Source organism: Cygnus atratus, chromosome 2 (assembly GCF_013377495.2).
Source record: "Cygnus atratus isolate AKBS03 ecotype Queensland, Australia chromosome 2, CAtr_DNAZoo_HiC_assembly, whole genome shotgun sequence".
NCBI classification, from domain to species: Eukaryota; Metazoa; Chordata; class Aves; order Anseriformes; family Anatidae; genus Cygnus; species Cygnus atratus.
Window position 1 is genome coordinate 34,239,271 of NC_066363.1, and position 26,628 is coordinate 34,265,898.

A 26,628-nucleotide genomic window follows, 5' to 3' on the forward strand; every position below is an offset into this window, starting at 1 on the left:
TGTTGTGCCAACATCGACATTCAACCGGCCACATGGTGAGTTATTTCAGAGGGCAAAACTTGCCAGAAATCTAAACAAAGTCAACAGTGTTTCTTCTCCTTAAACCATCTCACCATGACTCCAGCAAGTGCCAAAGATAGTCCAAGAAAAATCTGGACTACCCACTCTGCTTAGCCATCTCATATAACTGCATGCCAATTCCCAGGGAAGACAAAGCTCCTAAGGAAACAGATAAATGCTGACTTTATTACTCATGCAGCAATATCATGTCCTGCTTAACCTGTATTCCAAGGTGACATGAGATGTAGAACAGAAAACAAGAAGCCACATTTCAGTGGAATTAACTTTTATTGAGGGGGGAAAAAAAAGGTTTACACGTAGTTACAGGTTTTTCCATCCATACTTTCAAACTCCAAAAAGGACCGGAAACAAAACTTGCTTAAATCATTATTGCAATACCAGAAAGTTTTTTGTTGTTGTTGTTTAAATGAACAGCAAATTATATAACTAATTGCTATGTTCAATAAATATTTTTTCTCCTGCACTGATTAGGGGGAAAAATTCAACCAAGTACAATAAAAAAAAACAGGATTTTTATGGTTTTAACTTCAGATGTTATCCACTGTGTAGCAATCCAAAAACATGTATAAAATACAGTCTTAATTTTCGGTGTACAAGGATCTATTTTCCTGGTCAGCGAAGTACCAAATTTTGCTCTAGCTCAAATATTCTACGCTCAAAGCAACTACCTGACAAAAAAAGAAATCCTCTGGTTCATGACTATCTAAATAAATTTGTCATTACAGGAAAGGCTCAAAGTTGTTATTTGTTTATCAAAGTAATAGGTAAACATTTTAACAGAAAGATTAACGAGTTACTTGGAAATGCAGGTTTATGTTAAAGTATCTGAGTGTATTACATATGACATGCAAGCTTTAAAAATATCGTTGCTCTCTTGTAATTAGCCAGGAGTCCAATTGGTTTAAAAACAAAATAGGAATGACTTCCAAAATGTATCAACACTTTGGGTTTTCTATTTCATTTTGCTTAAGATGTTTTACTACACAAAAACTACAACAATTACAATATTTAAGAGTATTACAATAAGAAGGGATGGAAAACAGGAATACTTCAACTGAAGATATGTATACTCTAAATGAACCAAAGTTTTGTAAAATAGCTGGATGGAGAACAAGGGAGGGAGGGAAGCAGTAGGGAAGCTAAGATCTGAACCTTGTATTTAAAAATCATGCCCTCAACTGTAACTCTTCTGATCTTCAATAGCGCCCTGGAAAAAAAAAAAAAACAGACAACATCATTACTGTGAACAAACAGTATACACGAACTCAAACACTGGAAGTGCCCAGGTTTTTTGTTTTCAGAACTCCCACTGACCGATTAGACTAATAACAAGTCTTATGCTGTTCTGATTCTATTTATTCCTGTGTATTTACTTACTTGGACTATAGGAACGGGATCTTGATCGTGATCGGTACCGGCTATAGTAAGGCGATGGTGATCGTCTCCTTTAAGGAAAATTAAAAAAGAAAATGAACATGATCATAATGAATGAAGCCTCATTCACATTACTTCTACAAAACAAAACCATTTCCTTAGCACTGAAAGATTTGGCCAGTATGAAAGACTTCAGCTTTATTTGGCTGTGGCTTATAGCTATTTAACAAATGCTTTTATATTTCTCTACCTGATGGGTTTAAAACTATGTGGTATTCCTACAGAACATTTAATAAACTCTCACTAGCCCTGCAAACACCTAAATGCTTTTACAGATGCCTACAATTCTTGTTGTACAACATTCTCTGAAACTAGATAACTTTCAAAACAGTCAGATAGCTATGAAATGTCAAGCATTAAAAACCCCCATCTACAAATAACCTCTTCTTTAACAGCACTGTTTGTCAGCTGTTCCTGATTCTATATACAGTATGGAAGAAGAGTCCTCTTTCTGTCTGTCCACTACATTTGCAAAATATATGCTCTACCTTCTCCAGGTAGCAAAATTAACCTCTCACTTAACTATTTAGTATGTAGCTGAATTACAGAGGCACTGAAGATGACGACTACTTTAATCTTACCCAAACTATCGTAACGAGGCTCTCAAACAAAGCAAGCACGTATGCTGAATCTTGGTACAAGCAGAGTAACTTCTTTTTTGCCACTTATCAATTTTCCCCCAAACCCACTTTTCCTACAGAAATAAAACAGAATTAAAATTATGCACCTGTATCTGTAGTCATATTCTTCGTATCTGTCATAACCTCTGTCATACCCTCTATCATAGTAAGAGTCACGGCGACGACCTGCTCCGCCACCACCACCTCCTCCACTGCTATTAGGAAAAAAAAAAGAGCAAGAAGTATTTCAGATTCTACTCTTCATCAAACTAAATAACTCAAACTTTTTCCAGTGTTCTTGTAAATGAGACACTTAAGAAGAAGCAATTAATTTAGTGATTAAATGTTCAAAGAAAAACACTTAAAATAACACAACAAAACAGACAAAAACAACATCAAGGTTTTCAGCCTAATTCACATCAGAATCAAAGGCAAATGGACACCCTAATATTTAAGTAAACTAAAGGTGCCTTAACTGGCTGTGCTAGATGATTTTTTTAAATAACACATTCAATTTTTAAAATAAATACAGGAAACTACAGTAGGACTTAATAGTATATCTGAATCACAGTAACACAATTATATTAATACCTTTGTGAGAAAATACAATTGGCATAACTCTAAAATTAAAAAAAAAAAGTCTGCAGTTCAGTTTTTCAACCAGATTTCAATCATTCAGTTTAAACTAGTTTTAATCCTACTAAAGGAAGTGAGTGAACTCCTTACTGTGTTGGCCTGCCCATGTAGATGCCTGGAGTGGGCGTATGTGCTCTCTTGGTGATTGAGTAATCCACCCGAATCCTCCTGCCATCCAGCTCCATACCGTTTGCATGCTCCATTGCCTGCAAGAAAGAGAAGGGGCAGGGGCGTGAAACCTACAACCCACTATGGAAAGCTGTGCGCAAAACACACTATTTTCTGTTAGAAAAACAAGCCCCGACCTTGTTTCATTTAGCCTGGTTACTAGTGCCCCACTGTGGCGAATGGCTGGTCTCTGTCCCCCGGCCCGTCCGCCGGCAGTGCTACAGGGCTGCACTGGGGCGCGGGAGCACCGTGCCACGCAATCCCTTTTTAAGAAAGCACAGGGCTACCCACTAACACAGTCAATTTCTTTGTAGTAGACTTCGCCTACTACCCCATCAGAAAGGTAAACAAAGTCAAAGCAGCTTTTCCTGAAAACTGCATCTTTCCTAGCGCCGTCTCTGACCCAGAGGGGATGGGCGGATTCAAAAGCTGTGCAAAACAGTGGCTTCCTGTAGGGTGCATATGGCCGGATTACTGCTAGTCGGCTGCCATTTCATGCTCTCCCAGCCTCCTGCCATCTCCCTTACAAGGACCTACTCCAGCAGAGCTTAGTAAAATGGCGGGTTCAGCCTACATGGATACCTAATTACAACCTTCCTCCCCACTCACTCTCACAATAGCAGCCAGCTAAAGCGATACGCAGGAGGGTCTGCGCTTGAGAAGCCTCTGCCTTCAGACCCGCTCGCAGCTCGTGCACACGCTCGCTGGGTGTTCTAGCCCCTGCTTCTTTGCTCTTTGAATCAATACAGTGGTCTTTCTCAAACTCAAAATCAGGAAAGTAGTTTTTCAGAGGACCACAGCGTACTTTTGAGATTTATGTTCAGGTGATAGCAATTAAAAAATAAAATAGTAATAAAAATTTACAATTAATGCTGGACTTCATAGTTATTAAAATTTTCAAAGCCAACATTTTTTTGATCCTTCCTCACCACTACTCTTGGATCTCCTAAATACTACTTTACAACCCAGTTCATCCAATACATGTTATTTTCATTTTTTTGTGAGAAAAGATACTGTTTTAATCTCAAGTTAAGCAACAGCAAAAAGACAAATCTTGAGTTTAACTGTGAGGCACAATACACAAGCCTCAAATCATGGCAGAGAGGAGCATTTTCTTTTTTTTCTTTTTAAAAATGAAATTAGCAACTGTTCAGAAATGTAATTTTTTTTTTTTGTAGTTCTATAAGAAAGATCTTACTGAGTTAACACATAACCTATAGAGGAGAACACAAAAACCTGACACCCACAAGATCTAACTGTCTCCAAACTGGAAGTGACTGAGTTATCACTAACATATTTATCTGCACTTAGGTTGTGCTTTAATAATTGTTTATATCTATACTATATCGCCACCTAGTGAGCTCTGCTCCCACACAGCAATCTAACAACTAGAGTTGGTTAACTGCAAGGCTGAGCCGAAAAGCATGTCAAATTTCTCAACATGTATTAAAATATGTTTTGTGAATTAAACATGACCATTAGCTTTAGTTCCCTAGCTTTGAATTTTTTTGAAAGGTCTTGCTCCACAAGGATGAAAGAACTAAAAAATAAATCTGTGCACACACATTATGGCCGTATATACACGTAACACTAAAACTGAATGCTGCTAAAAAGCTGGTTGAAAAATCAGCATCACGATGAAAAGCATTTTTCTGGAAAAGTGGTGAAGCACAATGAGTCTTAGAAGGAAAGGAACTTTCTGCTTCATGGCACTTTTATGTCTGATCAATAACTTTTAGACACAAACTTAGCTGATAACAAGCCACCTGAACTCCAGAACACCTGGCACCTGTTTTATTATTTAAAAGAAGCAGAACCTCTTTAAGAAGAAGGAGGAAGAGTTCTTTGATATAGGGAGCAGTACAGAGAAAAGCAGGATACCAGCAGGGTAGCTGATGAATTAATTTTGAGACTTGATAGTTTGTATTGGAAATACCAGGAAATGTGTTCTATTTCAGTAGATAAAGTGAAAACAAAATAAACCACCATAAATACATAAATAATTTTGATGGTATCACTCACATTCAGTCCTTTGCAATTGGAAAATCCTTCCAAAGATGTTTTTAAAATCTCTGCATCATTCTTAACTTCCACATGTTAACTCTTTGAAACAAAGTACTTCAGTTGACTTTATTAACTAATGACAGCTTTGGTATGAAAAAAGTCTATTTTAAAACATACTTCAGACAAGTGATACCACAGTATTTAAGTTGTACAAAGACTGTCAAAACACATTCATGACCCTACTTACTTTTTAAATTTTCTTCCTTCAACTTCAAGCAGCTTATATTCAAATTTAAGATTTTACAATTTTATTAGAGTAGCACGTTGTATTCAAAACAAATTACAGTTTGCTTCTCCTGCTACTTTTGGGCATGCATGAACGCTAAGAACATTCAACTTTTGAAGTGAAAAGAAGTTGCATACTTGCTCTAACAATGAAGAAAACACTTTCCAACACTATCTCAAAGATAGGAATATATTTTCCAGATCAAACAAAACATATTTAAGAAAAAAATCAAATTACATTGGGGTTTAAAGACAAGTAATGCCTTCTTAGGAGCCTTTAACTGTCAGTCTATTTTTATTTCAACCTTGATTTTCTTCCAAATATTTGAGCACTGTCAAAAGACTGGCACAGCCTTTGCAAGATGACAGTAAGCAAGCAAGCAACCAGGATTCCCACAAACGTACACTATTAGTTTTGGTTGCAAACTCTAAGGAAAAACTGACTTTGTAGGCCAGCATATACAACGTCTCTATGTTGGCAGTCAGAAGACACAGAATAAGACTTGTGAATGAAACATATAATAATCTTACATGATAGTTTTAAACCTAGAATAGTCTATCCATAACAAGAAAGTTCTTTCAAATTACTATCTAGGGTGTTTGACAAAGATGAGCAGTTCCCAAACTACAAGGTCATCACCTCCAGTGGCTCAAAACAGTTAGAAAGGAAACATTAAATTCATCAGATTTCAATTCATTGGATATATTGTATTCTGAAGATATTAGAGTTTATGTATAGTAGATTGAATATACTTAAAGAGTCAAACAAGCAATTTATGGTGGGACTCATTTTTAAAAATATTTTCAGGGTAAGAGACTTTTTTTTTTTCTTTTAAACTCAGAGTTGAAATTTCTCGAGTGGTACTTAAGGCCACCAACAAAAAGATCATTTCCCCTGTCACAGGTGCAACATGGGATGAACAGACATAATTAACTTTTTTCCCCCCCAGTACACTGATATCACTAGTTCAGCTCTGGATTTTATGAGGTTGTCTGAAGTGATGTTCTGGAAAAAAAAAAAAAAAGTGGTGGGAAGAAGAAACAAATGAGGAAACCCAACTTTCTACACTTAATGCAGCCTGCCAAGTTGAATTCAAGTGTCTGTTTCACCTCTGAGCAAGAGTTGTTTATGTTCTCTAGTTTGAGGTTGCTTTTTATTTAAATATAATTAGAATAATCGCAAATACCATTTTTTTTCTTTCTGGGCTTAAACATCTACTGATTACTTAGATTCTTTTTAAGGCATACCTTGAAGAGTTGTACATAGTAAAGAAATACCGGATTTTAGAGAACCAGAATGAGTAACTGGGTATGTTTCCGTATGAGCAATTTCATGGTATTTCATGGTCTCCAGAAGTCTGTAACTTGTAATTCCGAATATCTAAGACTTTTTCATGTTCTTTTCTGGTACATCAAGGGTCCTTTTGATACTACAAACACCACTTAAACATTTCTTCAATAAGCTGTAGGAGAAGCTTTAGCCAGTAACAATGCTTCTAAAACTGGTCTGCTTGCACCACAGATTTAATGTCTTGCAAATTAAAATGAAAAACAAGACCAAAACACCTGTAATTATTCTAGTCTTTGGCAACTGAGCTATGTTAACAGCTCAGTTTGTCTCCATAAAGTTTGTCTTGATTGCTAAAAAAAACTACTTCAGAAAATTGTTCTGAAAGATGGTCAAAACTGTAAATAGCATCTAAGTCACATTAGGAACTGGAAATTTCCTATTGCCAACAGCTGTTGTAGTTAATGCTTCTCAGATGAGTTCTCCTACAGACACAATACTTTCACAGCAGCCTCAGCTTTAACAGCTACGGGTTGATAGTATGGGTTACTGAAAAGCTGGATAGTGGCATATGAAATCCCTGCCTACCACAGTAAGAAACACCTCCCTAGAACACCCACTGCTTTTTACTCGTGATTCTCTTATTGCTAACCCTGAGATAATCATTCTGCCTCCCAACTTTTTTTTTTTTTTTTAAATCCTACTACATAGGTCTGTATTTTTTCTGTAAACCCTGGAAGAAATGGAAAAGCTTAAACTAATAATAATGTAACGGGCAGGTGAACATCCTTTAAAATTTAGCTAAAATATTTCAAAATGGACACCTCAGTGCCAGTGTTAGAAATGTTGAGAACTATAAAAGAAAATACATCTATCTTCAGAAACAGGTCTTCAGCAGAAACGTATGGATCTCGTTCTCCACATAAGGGTACTGTACTCCTCATATATACTTCTGAAGACTTAAGAGTAGCAAGACAATGTAAGACAACCGATTGCAACAGACAAAGCCCAAAAGGAGTACCAAATACTAATTTTCTAACTTTATGAAAACAAAGATGTAGCTTCATAAAAAAATCAAAACACATAGCAGCCTTTTAACCAGCTCAGCAACTGACATGACTTGTAACAACGGTTACTAATGATGACAAAGGTTCCCAACAAGACCTCAGCTGCAACAGAACCTACACTGGTCTGGGACTGACCTATCTTAAACCAAGCACAGAAGTTTAAACACATTCACAACCCATTTAGTGTCCAATTTGAGTATCAACAGTGTTTGAGAGTGCATCAGCCGAGAGGCTTCCCAGTGCACCCCTCTTGGAAGGATAACAGTAAAGATGATCTGATATCCTTGTTGTCCATTCCCCCTGTACTCCCCAGAACAGGGTTCCACACATATTTAGTCCATCTATGACTGCTGAACTGAACTGCAGCCTTTTAAAGCATCTTATTTAGAGTTTTACATTCCCATTATTCAGAGGCTTTTTGTTTGTTTTTCTATTAAGACAAAATGTATTTACTTGGGCTGCTTTTGTTCCAAGTAACATTGCTATGATGCATACCCAATTTTTCAGATTAGATCCATCTTCCACAGGGAATTAGTTTATGTCCTTCAGTCCTCCTACAGGGCCTGCCACAGATTTTCACGCCTATAGCTAGATCCTCTTTTCCTGCTTATTGCCACTTCAAATCTGTATTCAGAGCCTGTGAAATCAAGTCAAATAAAGTCTTCTTTTTCCCCCGCAATGGGCTGGTGTGGGAAGAGGGAGGAGTGTAAAACCTCTCAACACTTGGAATTTATATAACTGAAATAATTTAGCAAAGAGGGCAGGAGAAAAATTTGTTTACATTCCCAATGACTTCAGTTCCCACTTACGGTGCTCATCTTCATTTCTGTATTTCTGATGCTGCATGTAATATCCCATTTTTTTCTTTGCATTCCAGTTTTGTAGTTTCTGCCAAAGCAGCTTCATACTAAACAAATTACTTTATGGTATTTACACGGAACATTTTAAGAAATGCATGGTGTTATGCATGACCATTGCCAATGACAACTAGAAAAAAACTGTACTTCTAAAGACACATGAAGTTTTAAAACAGACAAGATTAGCATATGAATGTGCCAAAATATTGTGCAGGTGTTTTAGATACTAACTGTGCTACAGAACAGTCACAGTTTCAAAATCCCACCTGTGAGAAATAAAGTTGTGTTTTTGCAGTGGAAAATTCTACTAACCTTGTATATTCAAAAGTGATTGTGCAGGCATAATAGTGGGAAGTATGTTAAGCAGATAAGGGGAAGGTCCTACTGTTCCAAAATAAGGAGAATAGCTAAGAAAAACAAGATGAGCAGTGCAAAATCAGTAAAAACAACAACAAAAAAATCACAGGCCCTTTAGTCATGAGAGAATAAGTAAAAAAAAAAAAAGGAAAAGGAGAAATTAACGGTTGGTCAAATAAAACTGTATATATATGGTATAGTAATAAGCGTTGAGTAGTTTGTGAACCTGTAGTACTCGGCCAATTCCAACAGGGGAGTAACTAAGCGTTGGGTAATAGGGAATAAAAGGTTATGATAATACTTTTGCTGGATGCTCCTGCTTGCAGGACACCCTCCATTGCAATCGTAAATAAAAACAGTACTTCACTGAGATCCTCACGTGAGCCTGTGTTACTGGCTGCAGATTGTTTCTCACGCACCCCAGTGCAAAGAAATACTAGGCTAAAAGGTCAGAACCAGAAAGGCCACTAAACGTGAATCCCACCCATCCTACCAACTCCTCTCTCAACCTGTCAAAGCAACAGTGGGAAAATGAAGGGAAGCTGAAGGAAGCTTCCTGTTCTTACCTCCTCCTCTAGCCTGCAACAACCCCACATACACAACTTCCATTCTCATTATAAACCAGTTCTCTGTACATCACTTCACCATCTTTTACAGCTGCTTGCCATATCACAATTGCTTGTACAATCATACCAGAGATCAGTCGAAGCTCAAAACTGAGTCTAGTCCAACCAAGCTATCCATGAAACATTTTTCATTGAAGTATCATCAACTAGCATCAGCAATTTTCATTTTTAAGTTACTGATAGTAGGCCCGCAGCTGCCACCCTCCCTTCCTGCAGTGCTAGGTGAGAAGGGTCAGACCCAACCGTTATGAACATACTTATCTAACATAAACAGAATCAAACAGCAAATCTGAAACATCTGCCCGTGACTACTCATCCATAAACGTGATGCCTGAAGTCTGTAACTCATTTTGCAAATAAGAAAGGAGAAAACCCCACAACGAAAGCTTACATGCTAAGTTAGTATTTGTACTTTATTCATCTTAAAGAACGTGGGGTAAAAAAACTGACTGAAATATTTTTTTTTAAAAGAAGAACGGATACATCTACACTTTTTAACAACGATTTTGCATCTACAAATTTTATTAAATTTAATAAAGCTCACAATATCCATATGCAGGTTAAAATATTTCTTACTGCAGTGAATCATAATACAGACCTCTGTTCAGATTCTTCGATTCTTTCTTTACACATCAATCACACTACCGGCCACTAGTCCAGCTGCAAACAGCTATTTGTGTAACTAGCAAAGTCACTAACTGAAGTATAATTGAGGACAAAAAACATACTCCCTCAAATGCATGGTGACATACTTTAAAAGAAAACAGTAAAGAGAACCTTCAGAATTTTGATACAGAAAATTAGTTTGAAGAGTTAACTTTGAAAAATTTGGAAAAATCCTGGATGTCTGTATCTGCCTAAAGGCTTATTTTCATTTTGAAGTAATAGATTATCAAATCAAAGTACCATGTTCCTTAGTAGTTCAATACAGACAGCCCAGGCTCAAAATTTGCCTGAACATCTGAACACTGAACTAATGTGTTTAATCTGTCTAAAAGTGCCACATGATTTGAACAAAACATTTTAAATAAATCTCACTTAGAACTTTCTAATGAATACACACTCAAAAATATTTTTTTATGAAGATATTTGTAAAGACAATGCACAAAGAGCACACCTCTTTAAAGTAGTAAAGTATGAATTTACCTCTTTGGAATCATCAATTCTCTCAAAATAAACGAAAGCAAATCCTCTTGATCGTCCAGTCCGTTGATCATAAACCACATTGACACCAGTCAAAGGTCCGTAACGGGAAAAGACTTCACGCAAATCTCTCTCAGTGGTATACAAACTGAGACCAAACACTCCAAGACATGTATTAGGATCTGGATTGGCCTGGTAAGACAAGCGTTCAACTCCAATTAAGTTAATAAAATACAAGTTACACGTTCTTACATTGAAATTTCTCAATTGTTTTTAAGTGAAAAAATTAAGCATAGTTTATTACAAATCTTAATATTTTGAGCGTTAACATTCCAATCTTAACGTGTTTCAAAGGGTAGCTCACTTTCCGATTTTTATTTTATAAAAAACCACAAAAGGTAAACTTCTCATGTTGGTGAAAAATTCTGACTGTACACTTCAGAGAAATGAAGCACTATGGTTACAGAAGAGATACAGATAACAAGAACCTGTTTTATTAGTATTTCTCACTCAAATCACCAATAAGCTGCAGGCAGGATGTCTAAGTGTGTGCTGAAAACTGGTCAGCTAGCTTCAACTCCGATCTTCAGCCATTCTACAAGGCCACCACCACTGGTTCTGAATACTGCAGGCTGCCTCCAGTTTCACACCCTAAAAGCAGCTGAGATCCTAAGCACAGACAGCTGAACTGTAACTTGCCTTCTACCAAAGGGGTGTTCTTCCCAACCCCTCCTCCCTCCAACATTTCCTGTTCAACTATAATGAAAGTTAATATTTAAATTTTAAAGTTTCTCTCTGTTCACTAGTAAACTGGATCAAAACCAGCAGCTTCTCTCAACTACATACTGAAGGCTGGTTCTGTGAAACGGTAACCAAAAAGTATGCTCACTTTTCTAGAGCAAGACTCTCGATTCTTGAAAATAATGTAGGAAATGGAAACTCTCATACACTTCACTTCAACTAAAGGAAGTCAAATAAGAAATTGTACAGTTGTTCAAGGTACTGCAATTCATTTTCCTATTAGGTTCAAAATTTCTCCACATGCCCCAGAATTCATATAAGGCCAATTTAACTTTAAGAATTATCTTGATCAAAATAAATTGTTGTTTTGGTTTTATTGTGATTTTTTTTTCCAGCTAAGTTCCTGACACCTGTTATACTAGAAGCAGGAATTTAAAATTGGAGCAACAGGCATTTTTTCAGCTAAAATAGTAACTGCAAGTCAACACAGATGAAATTTGTAGTTCAGATTTTCAAAGCACAGTGCTGTACTGTACTGATGCACAGTAATTTATGCCTCAGAGCTTGCCTTTCATCCTGACTTGAAGAATGAACAGATTGACATCTCCTGTCATGTTCTCTTATGAACCCCTCTGTACTCCTGGATACCAAGGTGACAATTTTTAGATGACAATTTAGAAGTAAAGTCTTGAATTTCAAAGCTTACTTCCATAAGGAAAGGAAAATTCTGCTTTCAAGTACATAGTCATGAAACAAACTAAGACTAAAAGCTGAGTAAAAGTATTCCATGGTCCCTAGCTGAAATTCTACACTTTTAAACAAATTAAGTAACTACACTAAGCCAAATAACATGCATGGAACAGTAGAACATGCACGTTAGTTACTGGGTTTTAAACTGCAACATGTAGATTTTCAGACAGAGAGCCATGAGAAACAGAATGCAAAATATAAACCGAGAAAAGCATGCCTGTGCAGTAGGCTTAAGTTTACCCTACCGGGTTCTCCATCTGCACGAAAATGTTTAGGACTTAAAAACTCTTGTTTTCTGGAGAACCATAACATTAGATAGTGACTGTGACCAGGTTAAGCACATCTTTTTCACTATGCAAGAAAAAAAGTATTCGGATAGTATTTTTCCATGTAGGAAGTAGCAACTTGATAAGCACTTCTTTTCACAAGAATGTTTAAAAAAAACATTACAGCTGTGTTTACTTGCTTCTGCCTGAGCAGGTTCAGCGAGCGCATCAGTTTCTCATAACAGGAGATCTGCAACCTAATTTAGCTCCAGTTAAAAAGTTATAGGTTGCAGATGTAACAAATTCCCCTTCCTATCTTCTACCAAGACACGGAAGTGATGAAGTACATGATTCACGCATGCTCTCATATTATCTTTCCTTATTTTTATAATGGTATGTTTCAAATTATGTTGTGTTTCTTTTTTTTTCTCATAACTTTTTTTTCAGGAGTTCATTGTGAAAATATGATGCCCAAAAATACCTGTGTATTTGTTTCTCTGCATTTGCCAAATTTCAAACATCAGTTTTAAGAAATGAACGCTATTATCTTTTCTAAGGCAAGCTAAGTACGGAGAATCACTCTGTGCACCCTAAGCAACAAGTGACAATTACATCACCACTGGAAAGATTTTGACTGTGCAGGATTAAAAGACAGCTTTAATACTGAGTTTTTGTACCACCTCCCATTAGCACAGTATGCCAAGGTCAGCAGAAGTGGCAAAATTGCTACCAATTTTCCTAGTGTCCTTAGACCTTGCAGCTTAGAGAATTCTAATCTGATTTATTTTTGTTTTGACACTATTAGAACTACTCCTTAGAACAAACATGAAATTCACTCTGAGGAGTTTCTCATGTTTCAGAGTCATTTCCAAGGCAAAAAAGACTTCACAGCAAAATATTCTAATACTTCCTAAAGTAGTAAAGTGGATTCATTTGTCTTTTACCAGGAAATCTGCTAAGCCTTTTGAAGTTGTTATTCCTGCCAACTTTTTAAGACATTAGATTCGTATTTACAACAGTATGACTACACACTGGCAACAATCCACAAATAGCTTAACTACAAATGTTGCTTCACAACAGCTTAAGCCAATGTACATTAGCTGTAGTCTTGCCCTCTTCCACATCATCATCTTCTCCCTCACATAGGTCTTATCTGGTTGTGGTAAGCTGCTTCACTAAGGTGAGTATATAAAAAACTACATACTTTTTGACAGGATTAGTAATAAATAAATAAAGAGAAAATAAAAAAGATGAAAAACTAAAAGGATCGTTTGTGGTCCTCACCAAGGAAGAGGCAGACCCGTGTGTAGTAGTACTCACTCAGATCAGCATCAAGTGATGCGAAACCAGAACCTAAGACACTGAACAAGGAAGGATACTGGGGGAAATCTCTCTGAATGACATAAAAGTAGCATCTTAAGTCGATTTACCTACACTTCCTATCCCTGTCCATACAGACACTAGGTTATTTCATTTGAATTCTGAGAGGACTATCGATCCTTTTCATAGCTGTCTGTTTTTCTAGTTTATTAAGATTTACAGGTTAGCTAATAACAAATGAGTTTATTTCTTCAAGTTAAACCAAAATCATTACTTGGAAATATAAAATCACAAGCAATCTTCAACATAATACGCTATATGTTATAAACAAGAACACCTGAAAATTTTTTTTCCTTTGCTCCTACAGTTGATCTTGTATTTTCACTTTTTTTTTTTTAAAGGCACGCACAATTTCCTTTTTTGTGAAGTGTACGCGTGCTTGGAACAGAATAAAAATAGGAGAAGTCCAACTTCTAGAGCAGAGGGAAAGAGATGTCACCTATCTACCCATACTCACTTGGGACAGCATGGCTTTCAGTAAAATTCTACAACTACCCTGCCAATGGCTGGCACAAGACATAAGTGCCCAGTTGTTAAGGAAAGACTTTGTCCCCCCAACCCAAAAACAATTCCCGTATCCTCCAACAACAAGACAGCAAGTCAAATTCAGCCTGCAATTATCTTAGACTACACTGACGTAAGCAGCGACTGTTTTGTTGATACTCAGCCTTGGGGAACATGACATACTCTGCTGCCTGTGTGCCTTCTCCTGTTGGACATTGGAGAGTGACTACGGCTCCTTCGACGGCGGTATTCTGGCGTGTACGATCTGCTTCGAGAACGTCTCCTATGGGAATGAGAATGGGAATGGGATCTGGAGCGAGTGTAACGTCTGTGCGAATGTCTTCTGGACCTGGATCTTCAACAAAGAGAAAGCTTTTAGTTAGGTCATATGCACCCAATGTGTTGAAATGTAAGCCTTACATTTCCCAGAGAAAAATCTTAAATTCATTTTTCAGAGGCTCACTACAATAAAAATAGTTAAGTTTCTTTTACTTTCTGCAATCTTAAGATGCACATCTTAAATAACTTGCTCAGTAGCACGATTTTCAATTTGGTCAGAGTGCTTCTGGCATAAAAAACAGATTATATTCACAACAGTCTTCAGAAAGTTCAGAGCTTAGATTTGTATTAGCTTGGCTCCACATGTAACTAACGCTTGCATATTGATACAGAAACCAAACATACCACACTGTAAAATATTGTCTTAACTGATGAACTGAAAGATCTAGCAGTACAACAGTGCTAGGGTATCTACAAATGAAGTCTGAAAATCAGTTGAGACCAAAAAAGCTGTTTAACTCCTCAAGCATTTCCCTGCGGATATCCAGTCAATGATAAACACAATTTTGAACTCGCATAATTCTGTCAAAGCTGTATGATTTCATACAGTTGTTATATCCTAATAACAGGCAGATCTCTTCTCTTGCAGTGTTTAGACAGAAGCTGTAACATCGGGCTGAACTTAGGAATTTCAGAGCATAGTAACTCTTTTAGACTTCCCTGGTAAAGTAAACAGATAGGGAAGTCACTGATCTCTCCCAGGAACTGGTAAAGAGGAAAAATGTAATACTATGCAAATCCCCTTCCCCCTCCGGGGCTACAAATGTTTTGTTTTCTGGTTTCTCTCTCCACAGGTAAAAGATTCAGTAGGTCTACCAGTTTTCAACAGTATGAAGGTGCAAGGGAAGATGGAAGAAGAGAAGTAGCATGAGCTGGGTATTTTATGACATACTTAGAGGAAAAAAAGACAGACATTCCTCCCGTACACTAAGCAAGTTCTCTCAGAACTGAGAACTATAAAACTTTGCCTGTGCAAGCACAAGCAGTGAGAGAAAGGCATATGCAGCTTCCAAAAATGAGCTTAAATACTAAAGCTCCCATAAATTAAGAAGCTACCCATGCCCAACTTTAATCGTATTTTTTCAGATTTTGTTTTAAAAAAAAGATTCCAGTGAAGGAATGTTAAGAACTGGCCCAAGTAGCGTCTTCCAACATTTCCAATAGTTAGGGAGCTTACTCTTTTACCCAACCCAGAATACTTTTGCTGTAGTTCTCACTTGAGTTTTCCTTCTTTCCTAAAGGAGGGGTCTACACAATAAAGAGTTCCCCGGAAAAAGATTTTGGGGAAGGGGACATAAGCTTTCACAGAACTGAGCTGTACTCTCTTCTCTCTCTTCTGGAGTAGTTAAATCTTCTCATTTTAGTAACAATTTCTACTCCACTACTTCTATTATATTACTTCCCTATAAATACACATACTTCATTACTTATGGAATCTTCCCCCAGCTTTGTCCAACTGTACATCCACCAACACACAAATTAACGCAGTCTTCTTAGTGCATTCCAAAAGGTTTATCATTTTTACAAGGGGAAAAAATTCTCAGCAATGTAACAACAGAACAGGCGTAAGCAATAATACTGAATATCAACTCGAACTCCTTCCTAGACATACCTCGATTTTGATCTCGACCTAGAGTGCGATTCAGAATGTTTGGAAGCTCTCGATGGACTGCGAGATCCTGACCTGCTCTCCGATTTTACACGAGCAGGACTCCCAGCTGGAGATTTTGACTGGGAGCGAGACTCCTAACGAAAAAGATAGTATTACAAATGGTATTGGTTGTACAAATGCCTAACTCCTAACATTTAAAGTACAGTAATTCTATTATATTGATTGCTCCTGAAAAAACAAATGGTTAGGCAACACCCTCCAGAACAAATTTCATTTTGCTAGCCCACTGTTAATATTGTATGCTTTCCTCAAATAGATCCCTGCTTGAACCAGATCACCAATTCTCTATTAACTAAGTAATCATGCAAATTCATCTACAACTTGATCATACAGACACTGGAACATAAACCATACATTTACTTAACCTAGGACCCATTCATTCTTCCAGATTCTTTTAATTCTACTTCACTCTTGCTTTCTACTTCTCTTCATTCTTCATTGAGTTTTTCATTTTTCATACTTCGTGTATTCTTCCCCAATTCAAACAATTCATTATAGCCTTAAAAAAAACATTCAAGTGCTTCTATCTGACCAATCTTCTGTTCAATTTTTTCCCCCATTCAATTTTAATTTTCTGATCTTTAATACTTTTCATTAGCCTTCTTTTATCTTGATTTATCTTCCACATTCTTGGAAAAAACTCTTCAATTTCTTCACGAACATTAACCTTAATGGAAAAAGAACATTTAGTATATTTAAGCACGTGGGGATTATAAAACTCTGCTGGAGTTCAGATGTTATCTACCAAATTGAAAAGCCAGCAGGTAAAGTGCAAGAAACTACTTTATAAAACAACCTTTTTTAAAAAAAGCTTTAAAACTGTATAAGTGTCTACGGTCTAACAATGAGCTTACTGAGTTCTCGGTGTTTTACTGTATTTTCAAAGCTACCCTCCTCCCCTTTCAGATTTTTATTCTCTGTACGATACATAGATGAACTAAAAAGCTAATTAGCACAAATATATATTAAAAATATTGATATCAATAACTGAGTTTCCCCCTAATAACAACTATGTACTTCTCAGTATTAAATATCCCAAATTCCACTCCTACACATTATTACTAAGACACTCAGTTCAACAGCACGGCCAAAGATTTCCAGTCAAAATCTATCTATGCACATACTTACTCGCATAATACATGCACATAGATATAGGCAAGACAAATTTTTCTTCCTACTTTCTCTTCCTCATTGTTATCCTGTTTTCCTTGCACACAACTTAATCCACAAAAAACAAGACGTATAATACTGCAGTTCAAAGCAATCCAATAACAGACAGGAGTTTTTTTTGTTTTCTTGTATGATAATGCACACAAGAGAAAAACTAGGAAAACAAGCAAACAAAGAGCAGGTTAGGATTTCCTCACATTTTAGTGTACAGCATTCCTAGGGAGCTCAGCTATTAAAAGAAAAAAAAAAAAGCTGTGGAAATGTGTGCTATATACCTCTATAATGTCACCAAAAAACGTGCAAAACTTGTAATGGAAAAATCGCATAGCAAGTTCCCCTCCCACAAGCGTTACATTTCATTTTCGTTTTCATCATTTCTTCTCCTGCCTGTCCTTAAAATACTTTTCCCAGCTTATCTATTTTTCTGTGTAAGTCCAGATTTGCATTTTCTTTTGTAGTTGAATTCTTCAGCACTCTGGACTGAAGTCCTTTTCAAAGGACTCCTTCCTCATATTTAAAGACAATAAATCAACCAGAAATGGAACATGAGAGGCCCCTTATTTATTACAGGAGTATTACAGCTATGCTGCCTTTTCCCCTTTACCTCAATGAAAAGGACACAGGATACATGGAGAACATCACCTTCTAGTTTGACAGGCACACTAAACTTATCAATGAAGGCCAAATTCAAAGCTGGGCGGTGACGTGGACCCCAGCAGGTCTACGTTACAGGGTATCCCACTGAACCAGCTATCTGCTGGTCTAGCTACAAAAGACTGTCACAGAACGAGAAGGAAGAACGGGCACTTAAGTAATACCAGATTTTATACGGTGCTCTTATTTTTACATCTGAAATTCACTGTTCATTATTAGAAAACATCCTTTTAGAGCCCCTAACATACTTTTTAATTACCTCCCCTCTAATTTTGTACTCTTCATTGTTTGATAGCCCTCTTTAATTCTTACATTTATACTTCATATCCTGCAATAATTCCCAGTTTCTCCGGGAGTTATTTCCACTCCCCTCCTTAGTGAAAGTGACCAGTAATACAGAAAAGCACTTAATGTGACATCCTTCAGATTTAGAACAGATCCTTCAATAAAACGACAAATAATTCACTCTCCTCAGTCACTCCTTAATGAGGATACTATACTGTCCATTCTCTTTTTACATTTGAAAGATCACTTCTTAGACAATAAGGTCTAATAAAAAAAAAAATTTCTAATAAAAAAAAACAAGAACAAGAACAAAAACAAGAAAACAAATAAGATACCGCACAATCTAGAAGTGTTGGGAGGTGCCAAAAATATTAAGGACCCAGTAACTCCCATATGATGACAAAATTAGCTTAGCATCCTTATCTGTTCAACTGAAGCATCTTCTGACACTGCCCACAGTTTTTCTAATAGCATCAGTTCTGACAACGGCTCTGTATGAAGGTGCCAAAAGCAAGCAGTACAGCATTTCATGGAGGTCAAGTCCTTTCCGAGCTGGTTGCTCCAGCCCTTTAAGGGCTGCACTCACAAACACGTAACTTTAGAAGCAGAGTGACAGAGGTGACAGCACGAGTTCTTACACATTTCAAACTTCCTCAAACAAAGTAACCGTAGATGTAAACTGCAGCTAAAGAGAGATTACCTGTTAGCAGTTGCATACTGTGTCTGTCACTGGCAGGCAATTACATCTCATCTTCTGATGCAACATAGATCACCTAGTTATATCTCCTACAGTGCTTCAAAAGGAGACACTAAGGGAATCACAATAACCTGGAAGAGTTTAAGGACTTAAGGAGGACACTGAAAAAGTATCTAGTGAGATTTGTATCGGCAAGACTACAGGTATGGATTAAGAGATTCAGAGCTTCAAGGTGTCACAGAGAGCAATTTTCAAGAATTTTCCTCCTCTATTTCCCAATGAGAAAATAACTAGCAAGATTTGTCTTAGTCTATGTCACGGACAGACCCCACTGTTCTAAATAACCAATTTATACATCCATTCTGCAATATCAACAAGAACATTATATTTCTTAGTATATCATCTTTAACAACAACAAATAGACACCTCTATTATCCAAAGCATTCAAATCCCTGAATTCCGTACTAGCCTTCAAGTAATCTAGATATCCTGATCTTAGCTCCATGATTACCCCAGAAATTAATTTAACTACTACTTAAGAAAGAATAAACTACAATTTCTCTCTGTATCCTCAATATTTACTTATCTTTCTGTTCTAAAGATCCTCAGTCATTTGAGGGCCACAGATCAGACTGCATTTTGTTAAACTCAGCTCCTCACCCCACAACAGCCTCACACTTGGCAGTGTGCACGTTCATGTTTTCTGCTTTGTTATGCAACTCTCGAGGCACCACTCTCACCCTTACAACCTTACAGGCAGATACTCATTGGGACCATTTCAAACCATCTACACTTGCTCTCGCTACGGTCTGTAGGAAAGAGACAGCCAGCTAACTACCTAGTAGTCTTCAGATCAACCCTCCCATTCAAAAGGCATACATTTGTCAATACCACTTTTCCCACGGCAAAAGTGGAAAAAAAAAATCTTCAGTGTGCTTCCTCAGAGTAAGATACGGCGACTTCCTCAAGCACATACTGGGAAATGGGATTAATGATTCACTAAGTAGTCAAACAAATTACTGTAGGTGAACACAACCTAAAGACTGCCGCTTCAGCTACTGATTCTCTGGTTAAGAACTGCAGAGCTAGAAGCATTTATAGAGAGCACTGAAGAATATTTTCCATCATTCCTACCTTGTTTATTCCAGAAAGAACAACACTGAAAAAAGTAGTATGGACAGGATGCCTCTTCCTACCATTACCTAATGCTCACATAAACCTAGGCACGGAATAACTGATCGACAATTTTAGCTAAGCAAGGTGATAGTCACGTCAATGCATTTCATCCATACCAGTACAACTGTTTCAACCATAACTGATGCAAGTTATAGCTGCCATTTATCTTCCTCACATCCTTCAAGAGAAATGCTACTTTCCAAAATAGTTACTTGAAAAAAACAGAACACAACATTCCAAACAGTTCTATGTAGAATAGAATTACAAAAGTCTTTAGGAAGTATTTTTAGATTTCTACCCGTCATCAGAGGGCATGATAAAGACAACAAGAAAAGACAAAAATAGTTTTTACATGACTCTTCTATCCTCACTTTTGTCACATTTTACCATGCCTCAGGCCTCACCATTTCAGAGCATGTCATAAAGGGTTTGCTACATGGCTATCAGAATTTAAAGAGAGACTAAGTAAAAAGAGCCAATTAGGCTTACACTAGGCTTCCTATAGAAAAGCATGGCAAGTCAAATGGGAAGAAAAAAACACGTTATCACCCAGAAATTTCAGTTGGCCTCCACCTTGAGAAGTACCACCTGCACAGGGGACAGAATAGGACAGCAAGTAGTACAGCAACACCATTAAGCTAGCAGAAGATAGCTCAACGCTTTACAAAAATCTTGCAAAAAAAAAAAATCCTGCCCAAACTCCAAAAATAAACAAATTCCAACTTCATAAGGGAACAGAAAAACAAAAGCAGTCAAAAAAGAAACTGAAATTCGGTAGCAGCCTACATTCGCTGGATTAAGCTGTCAATTTAGCAGCATCTCTTCCTGAGATGAGACCAGATTACTTTTTAACCACTGCTTTGACAGGAACCTACCAACTTTCCTCTAAACTCACCAGAAAACTTACGTTTTTGCTTAATACTGTGATCTGTCACTCCACACTAAAAATGATAATCTCTTAATTAGCTATTCTTCCATAAATATTTTAATACATATGTAAAACATAAGTTTCTTTTCATACAGAAACTGAAGTTGTGCTATCTTACATACATATTTAAATATTTTAAAAATAAAATTATTGGCATCAGCAAGCTTTATATGTTGTTATCAATGACACTGCTCCAATAAAAAAGTAAGAAGAAGTAGCTTTAGCAATAAACCTTTTGAAATATATGCTTATCTTTTCACTGAGGCTTGAATATACACCTGTCCAAGGAAGGGTTCTGTGGTCACTCTTTTGTGCAGGTAACAATCTAGAATCTATTAAGTTGATTAAAAAAAAAAAAAAAATCAACTTCTGTAAAAAGTTTCCTTTCCCATGTTTGCCATCAGAAACCACAGCACGATCACAGCCTTCCCCCCAAGCTAATGCAGAACTACAGAGCATAAGCAGACTGTCACGCCTGTATTTCAAGAGGTAGGAAAGCAGCGTGCCTTCCTTGCCACTGAGGTGGCCGGTGGCCGATACAGGTGTCTGAACCAAAGAAATGATCTCAAGGTTGATCAGGTTTAGGTAGCATCGGAACATATATGAATTTAAGCATTTTCTTTATGAAGCTTGCATGCAAAAACCACAAGACACATTCAGAGTTTAGCTGACCCAAAAGCATGCGTATGAACTACACATCCTTCCTTCAACAAAATGGCTCACACGTGAAATGATCTAGGGTTCAAGTGCTTTATTAGACTGGAATCACTGAGATTCTGGCGAGAGCAGGAAGAGGCCTCTCATTAGAGCCACGAAAGACGATCAATCTGGAGTTCTAAGATGGAGTTCTGCCTTCACTCTGATATAAAGTTTTATCTATTTAGACAAAGAGCCCATTAATATTGGTAGAGAACTAGTAAACTTTTAAGATTACAGAAGTCAAACACTATCAGAAGCTCAAAAAAAACCGATCAAAACTGCAAGTGGAGTTTCCATCCGCATCTGTTCAGACTACAACTTTTCCACTGCTCTAGGAAAGCTTTTAATAAAGCTGCATCACAGAACATGCACCAGATGAACAATCTGTTGTTACAAATAACTGGACAAATATGAAAGGAACTAAGATCTAAATCCCTACAAAGCTATCATCTATCAACAATAAGAGATAAAAAGCCTCATTTGTCTAACCCGCTCACAACGAATACTTAATGGTGATAAAATCCTGTACCTTTTGCAAAACTCAAGTCATTGGACAGAAATATGACTTAAAATCTGTTTCCTTCTTCGAGTCCATAAACTTATATCTAGTATGCCCATTATATTTCTAATTATTCTGTCAATTTCTTTCCATTAAATAACCATACTTGGGGGCAGAATTTCTTCTCTTCCACCAGCTACATTCTTAATACAGAACTTGCTGAAGCAAAATTGATGTAAAAACAGAGCAAACGTTAATTAGTCTGAACATATCTGATTAACATTTGCTTTGGAAAAAAAAAGATCAGTAAAGAAATGAGCGAGTTCAAGAATAATAGTTTAAATCCCTATAATTTTAACCAACACTTTATAAATGCAAGTTTTCAAACAGTACAGATTATGCAACCTCACTGAAAAGTTATTTCCAAGATCATCCTCAATTTCCTCTTCATATGAAGTGACAGCATGATTTTAAAACTGCAAATCGGAGGCAAGATACGTGGACATCTTAACACTGCTAAAACATGCTTTATTTTAAACAGAGTAATTCCTGACATTTATTTTTGTTAAAACTGTTTTTTTCTTCACATGTAACAAGCAAAACAGGGAAAGACTTTCTAACTCATCTTCCATGTAAAAATTTATTTTTAAGAATTTTTTTGGTTACTGCTGATTCAATATGCACCTTCACCTTGCTGTCAAGACTTTATCACTACTTTGCTACTTTCAAGAACTTTACTGGAAGTGTTTTGGGGATGATATGCATCTACACAGACAGAAAGGGACTTCGACTAAACCCCCCTTTAAACATCACACTAGTTAGTATTTAAGCTGAATGCTGAGGAAGGTGAGGAGGACTAAAAGTTAGGTACTCAGAAATCTCTTTTGTGTCAATTTGGAGGAAAGCAGGTTCTTTACCCCCGCTGCGCCCCCCCCCCCCCACCCCGTGGTTCCTTCTCCCATTGAACTCTTCTGCTATACTCTCTCCATGCCACGTGCCTGCACATAACTGATGCACGAGGACATTCAGCGCATCAGAGTTCTGTCCAACTAGGGATAGGAGATTAAACACTAAGTACCCCCCAAAACTTACACACTTGATTTTATGAAATATATATTAGGCTGCAACATTTTATATATATATAATTTCAAATATTCATCATCTACAAAAAACGTATTAGTGAAATAAAAAAAAAAACTCCCTAGGAATGTTCCCAATTAGAACAACAACAAAAAAGCTGTAAGTGAATCCTGTTCCATTCAGTTATGTTTAAAAAAGAACATTGAGCAAGAGAGTGCCACTTGCTAGACTGATTCAGAAATTCCGGTATTAAGGAAAGAATGCAAGTTTTCCAAGTGAAAACTCAATGGGGTCAGCAGTTCTGTCCAACAGGTAAATTTTCCACCTCAAAAACAAGAAAAGCTTAAGCCAACTGAGAATTAACAGTCAGAGAAACGGCTATGCAGGACTTCTCTTACTTCAAATACTGTCAAAACATTAATTTTACTTCTACATTTGGCAGAAGAAGGTATGCAGAAATACTGAAACTAAACAGCTGTATCAGGTTCTTTTAACACTAACAATAGATCCATCACAGAACCTAACATACACATTCTCTGGAGGAACCTAACATAAATAGTTATAAGAAAATAAAAAAAAATATAAATTTTGCTAGAAACTGGGAGGCTGAAGTAACAAATTTTAAAAAATGAACAACAAAGAATACTTATGCTCAACCTTCTCTGAGTTGGCTGGCTTTCCTTTCAGAGATTAGTTCATTTATCTGAAACGAGCATAGGCATACAGCCGTCTTTGTCCAGCAACTAACACAAGAACAGATTTTGTTTACCTCACCTGAGGAACCAGCAGCAGTCACTGGGCAGGCAGGTACAACACATTCAGCCTGGGGACTGGGTTTTTTTGCTTGTTTTCTTTATTTTTTTTTAAAGACTAACATTACAAAAAGGCTACTGTATTTCTGTAAAAATAATTATTGGAATGTGACTCTGGTGCTTTAAAAATTCATTGCTCGGTTCTCCAGGCAACAATCTTATGTAACCGTATTACTGAAAAGCTGCTATCGCTGGTTCGTCAGAAAAAGTCACCAAAAGGATGCTCAGGTGTTCTTCTAAAGCAACTCTCTAGGAGAGAACAAAAAAAAAAGATCTCTGCAAAATTAAAAAAAAAAAAAAGTAAATGGTGATGGAGTGAGAACAACACATGTTTAATTTCTGTTTCAAGCAGCTCCTAATTCCTGCCTGCCCTGCTCATCACTAGGGGAAAACACACACAAAAAAAAAAAAAAAAAAAAAAAAAAAAAAACACACACAAAGAAAATGGAAGGGACCAGTCAGAGGCCTACAGAAAAACCGCAGCCATCGGAGGGAAGAGAGAAGGAACAGGCCTAACAGGGTTACCAAACCGCAGCGGCTCCTTGAGAGAAAGTCTTCGGCTACACGCGATCGGTGCGTGTCAGGGGTTTAACAGCGAGGGCCGTACCTCCCCGGTGCCTTCTGAGGCCCGGCCCCAGGGCTTGGGGCACACACGGGTGCTGGCTGCGGGCCGGCAGGCAGGAGAAGCGCTCACAAAAGGACCCGGTCCCTCCTCGTTCTGCGGGGCCCGCGGGCAAGGGGGGGGGGAAAAGGGGGCCCGAGCCTGGGCCCGGTGGGCAACGGAGCACGGCGGTGGGGGGGGCAGGGGCCGAAGGGGACCGGGGGAAAACGGGGTCTGGGCAAGGAACTGGGCCCTGCTGCCGGGGGGGCCGGAGGGGGCAGGATGGAGGCACCCCCCCCCCCCCCCCCCCCCCCCCCCCCCCCCCCCCCCCCCCCCCCCCCCCCCCCCCCCCCCCCCCCCCCCCCCGGGAAAGAGGATGGCGGCGGAGGCGTGAGGGGAGAAGGAAGCGTGCGAGGGGGGAGGCAGCGGGCTCAGCCCCCAGCCGGGCCGGTTCCCTCGGCGCCGCCGGGTCGTTAAATATAAATAATAAAATAAAAAAAAATAAAGAAAAACGGGGTGGTGGGGGGACACAGGACGAGGAGGGGGACGTGAGTGGCTCACGGCCCGGCCAAGCCTCGGACTCCCGAAGGGGCCATTTTAGAGAGCACCGCGCCGCTCCTCGCGCCCCCCTCAACCCCCCTCCGCCAGGGCGCCCCCTCTCAGCACGGCCCCGCTAGGACCGGCCACTCACCCTCCCCTCGAAGTTGTTCTCCTCCACGTCGCTCATGTCGGCAGGGTCCCGGCCACGGGGTTGGGCTAGGCTAGGTTAGGTTAGATTAGATTAGGGCGAACGGGGACGCTCAGTGCCGAGCAGCAACCGCACCCGCCGCCGCTCCCGCTAAGCGCCGCTGCCGTCAGCGCTCCCGCCGCCACCTCCCTCCCGCCGCGGCCGGCCCGCGCCGAGTCCCGCAGCAGCGCAAAATGGCGCCGCCACCACTCCGGCTGCGCCCGGCACGGCGCGGGGGGCGGGGCGCGGCCCGCCTGTCACAAAGGAGGCGCCGAGCGCGGCCTCGCTGTGAGGGGCGGTGGCTCCGTGTGGGACGCGGGGCTCGGAGGTAGCGGTGGTCGGCTCCTCCCCGTGCGGTGAAGGGAGAGCCTTCGCGGCTCTTCCTGCCCTCCTGTTTCCCTGAAACTCCAAACTCGCCGCCCCGTGCCCGCACGCCGACGGGGGGCACCTGGAGGCGCTCAGTTCCGCCCCTGACTGCCCGGGCTCCTGTCCCTGTCCACAGCCAAGCCCGACTTGGCTTCTCATCTCGTTAACATCACACAGTCGCCTCTTTCTGGCAAATTTCAAGTTCCACGCTGGAAAGAATTTTAAACCTTGATTTAGGCCCCCCTTACCAGTGTTGTTTTGGTATGACAAATGGCTGCTTCATGCATAAGGCTGGAAGATTGCTGTCATTGTAAGACTTTGGAAATAAAGCCATGAGATCCATCTTGAGTACTTCTAGGAAAGACAGGCCTACACATTCACTAGTAGTCTTGAGGGTTTTTTTTAAATCAGAACATTACTGAAAGGCCTTTCTTTTCACATCATCTTGTTCCTCCCCGTCCTGCATGGTTTGGACACCTCTTCCTCCAGCACACACAAATAATGGCAGCTTGCCCCCTTGCAGGCACCAGAAGCTCAGCAGCGAGACCAAACAGGTGGTTGCTTAGGTCAGAAAATTGCCAAAGGTGACCAAATAGCGAGGCTTGCTTTGTCTATGCCAGAAGGCCAGGAGAGCGGGTCAAGGTTAGAGGCCAGCTGCTCCAGCAGAGCTAAGAGCTGCCTGGTTCTGCCGTCATGTCCACGTTGGCTGACAATCA

The 26,628-nt window shown here is 38.9% G+C and overlaps 1 protein-coding gene across 5 annotated transcripts; it reads right to left on the bottom strand.

Annotated features, from left to right (window-relative positions):
- Positions 1-329: 329 nt before the first annotated feature.
- TRA2A (transformer 2 alpha homolog) lies at positions 330-26,045 on the bottom strand. Of its 5 annotated transcripts, none has more exons than XM_035562453.1 (8): positions 25,511-26,045; positions 16,159-16,292; positions 14,391-14,562; positions 10,570-10,758; positions 2,862-2,977; positions 2,243-2,350; positions 1,459-1,526; positions 330-1,288 (listed from the first exon to the last, which is right to left on the bottom strand). In XM_035562453.1, exons 1-8 carry the CDS (start codon positions 25,544-25,546, stop codon positions 1,278-1,280), a joined length of 834 nt encoding a protein of 277 aa, XP_035418346.1. In that variant the 5' UTR covers positions 25,547-26,045; the 3' UTR covers positions 330-1,277. The 5 variants fall into 5 exon arrangements, with proteins under 5 accessions (XP_035418346.1, XP_035418349.1, XP_035418348.1 ...); XM_035562456.2 differs by having other exon boundaries at positions 2,243-2,347; positions 14,391-14,490; positions 25,511-25,791; XM_035562455.2 differs by having other exon boundaries at positions 14,391-14,490; positions 25,511-25,789.
- Positions 26,046-26,628: the final 583 nt, after the last annotated feature.

Excerpts from the sequence above, each read along its gene's own strand:
- TRA2A (XM_035562453.1), bottom strand. The coding sequence starts at position 25,546 with ATGAGCGACGTGGAGGAGAACAACTTCGAGGGGAGG. Across the intron at positions 2,978-10,569 it reads GAATTGATGATTCCAAAGAG|GCAATGGAGCATGCAAACGG; the intron begins GTAAATTCATAC and ends TCTTTCTTGCAG. Across the intron at positions 1,527-2,242 it reads GAATATGACTACAGATACAG|GAGACGATCACCATCGCCTT; the intron begins GTGCATAATTTT and ends TTTTCCTTAAAG.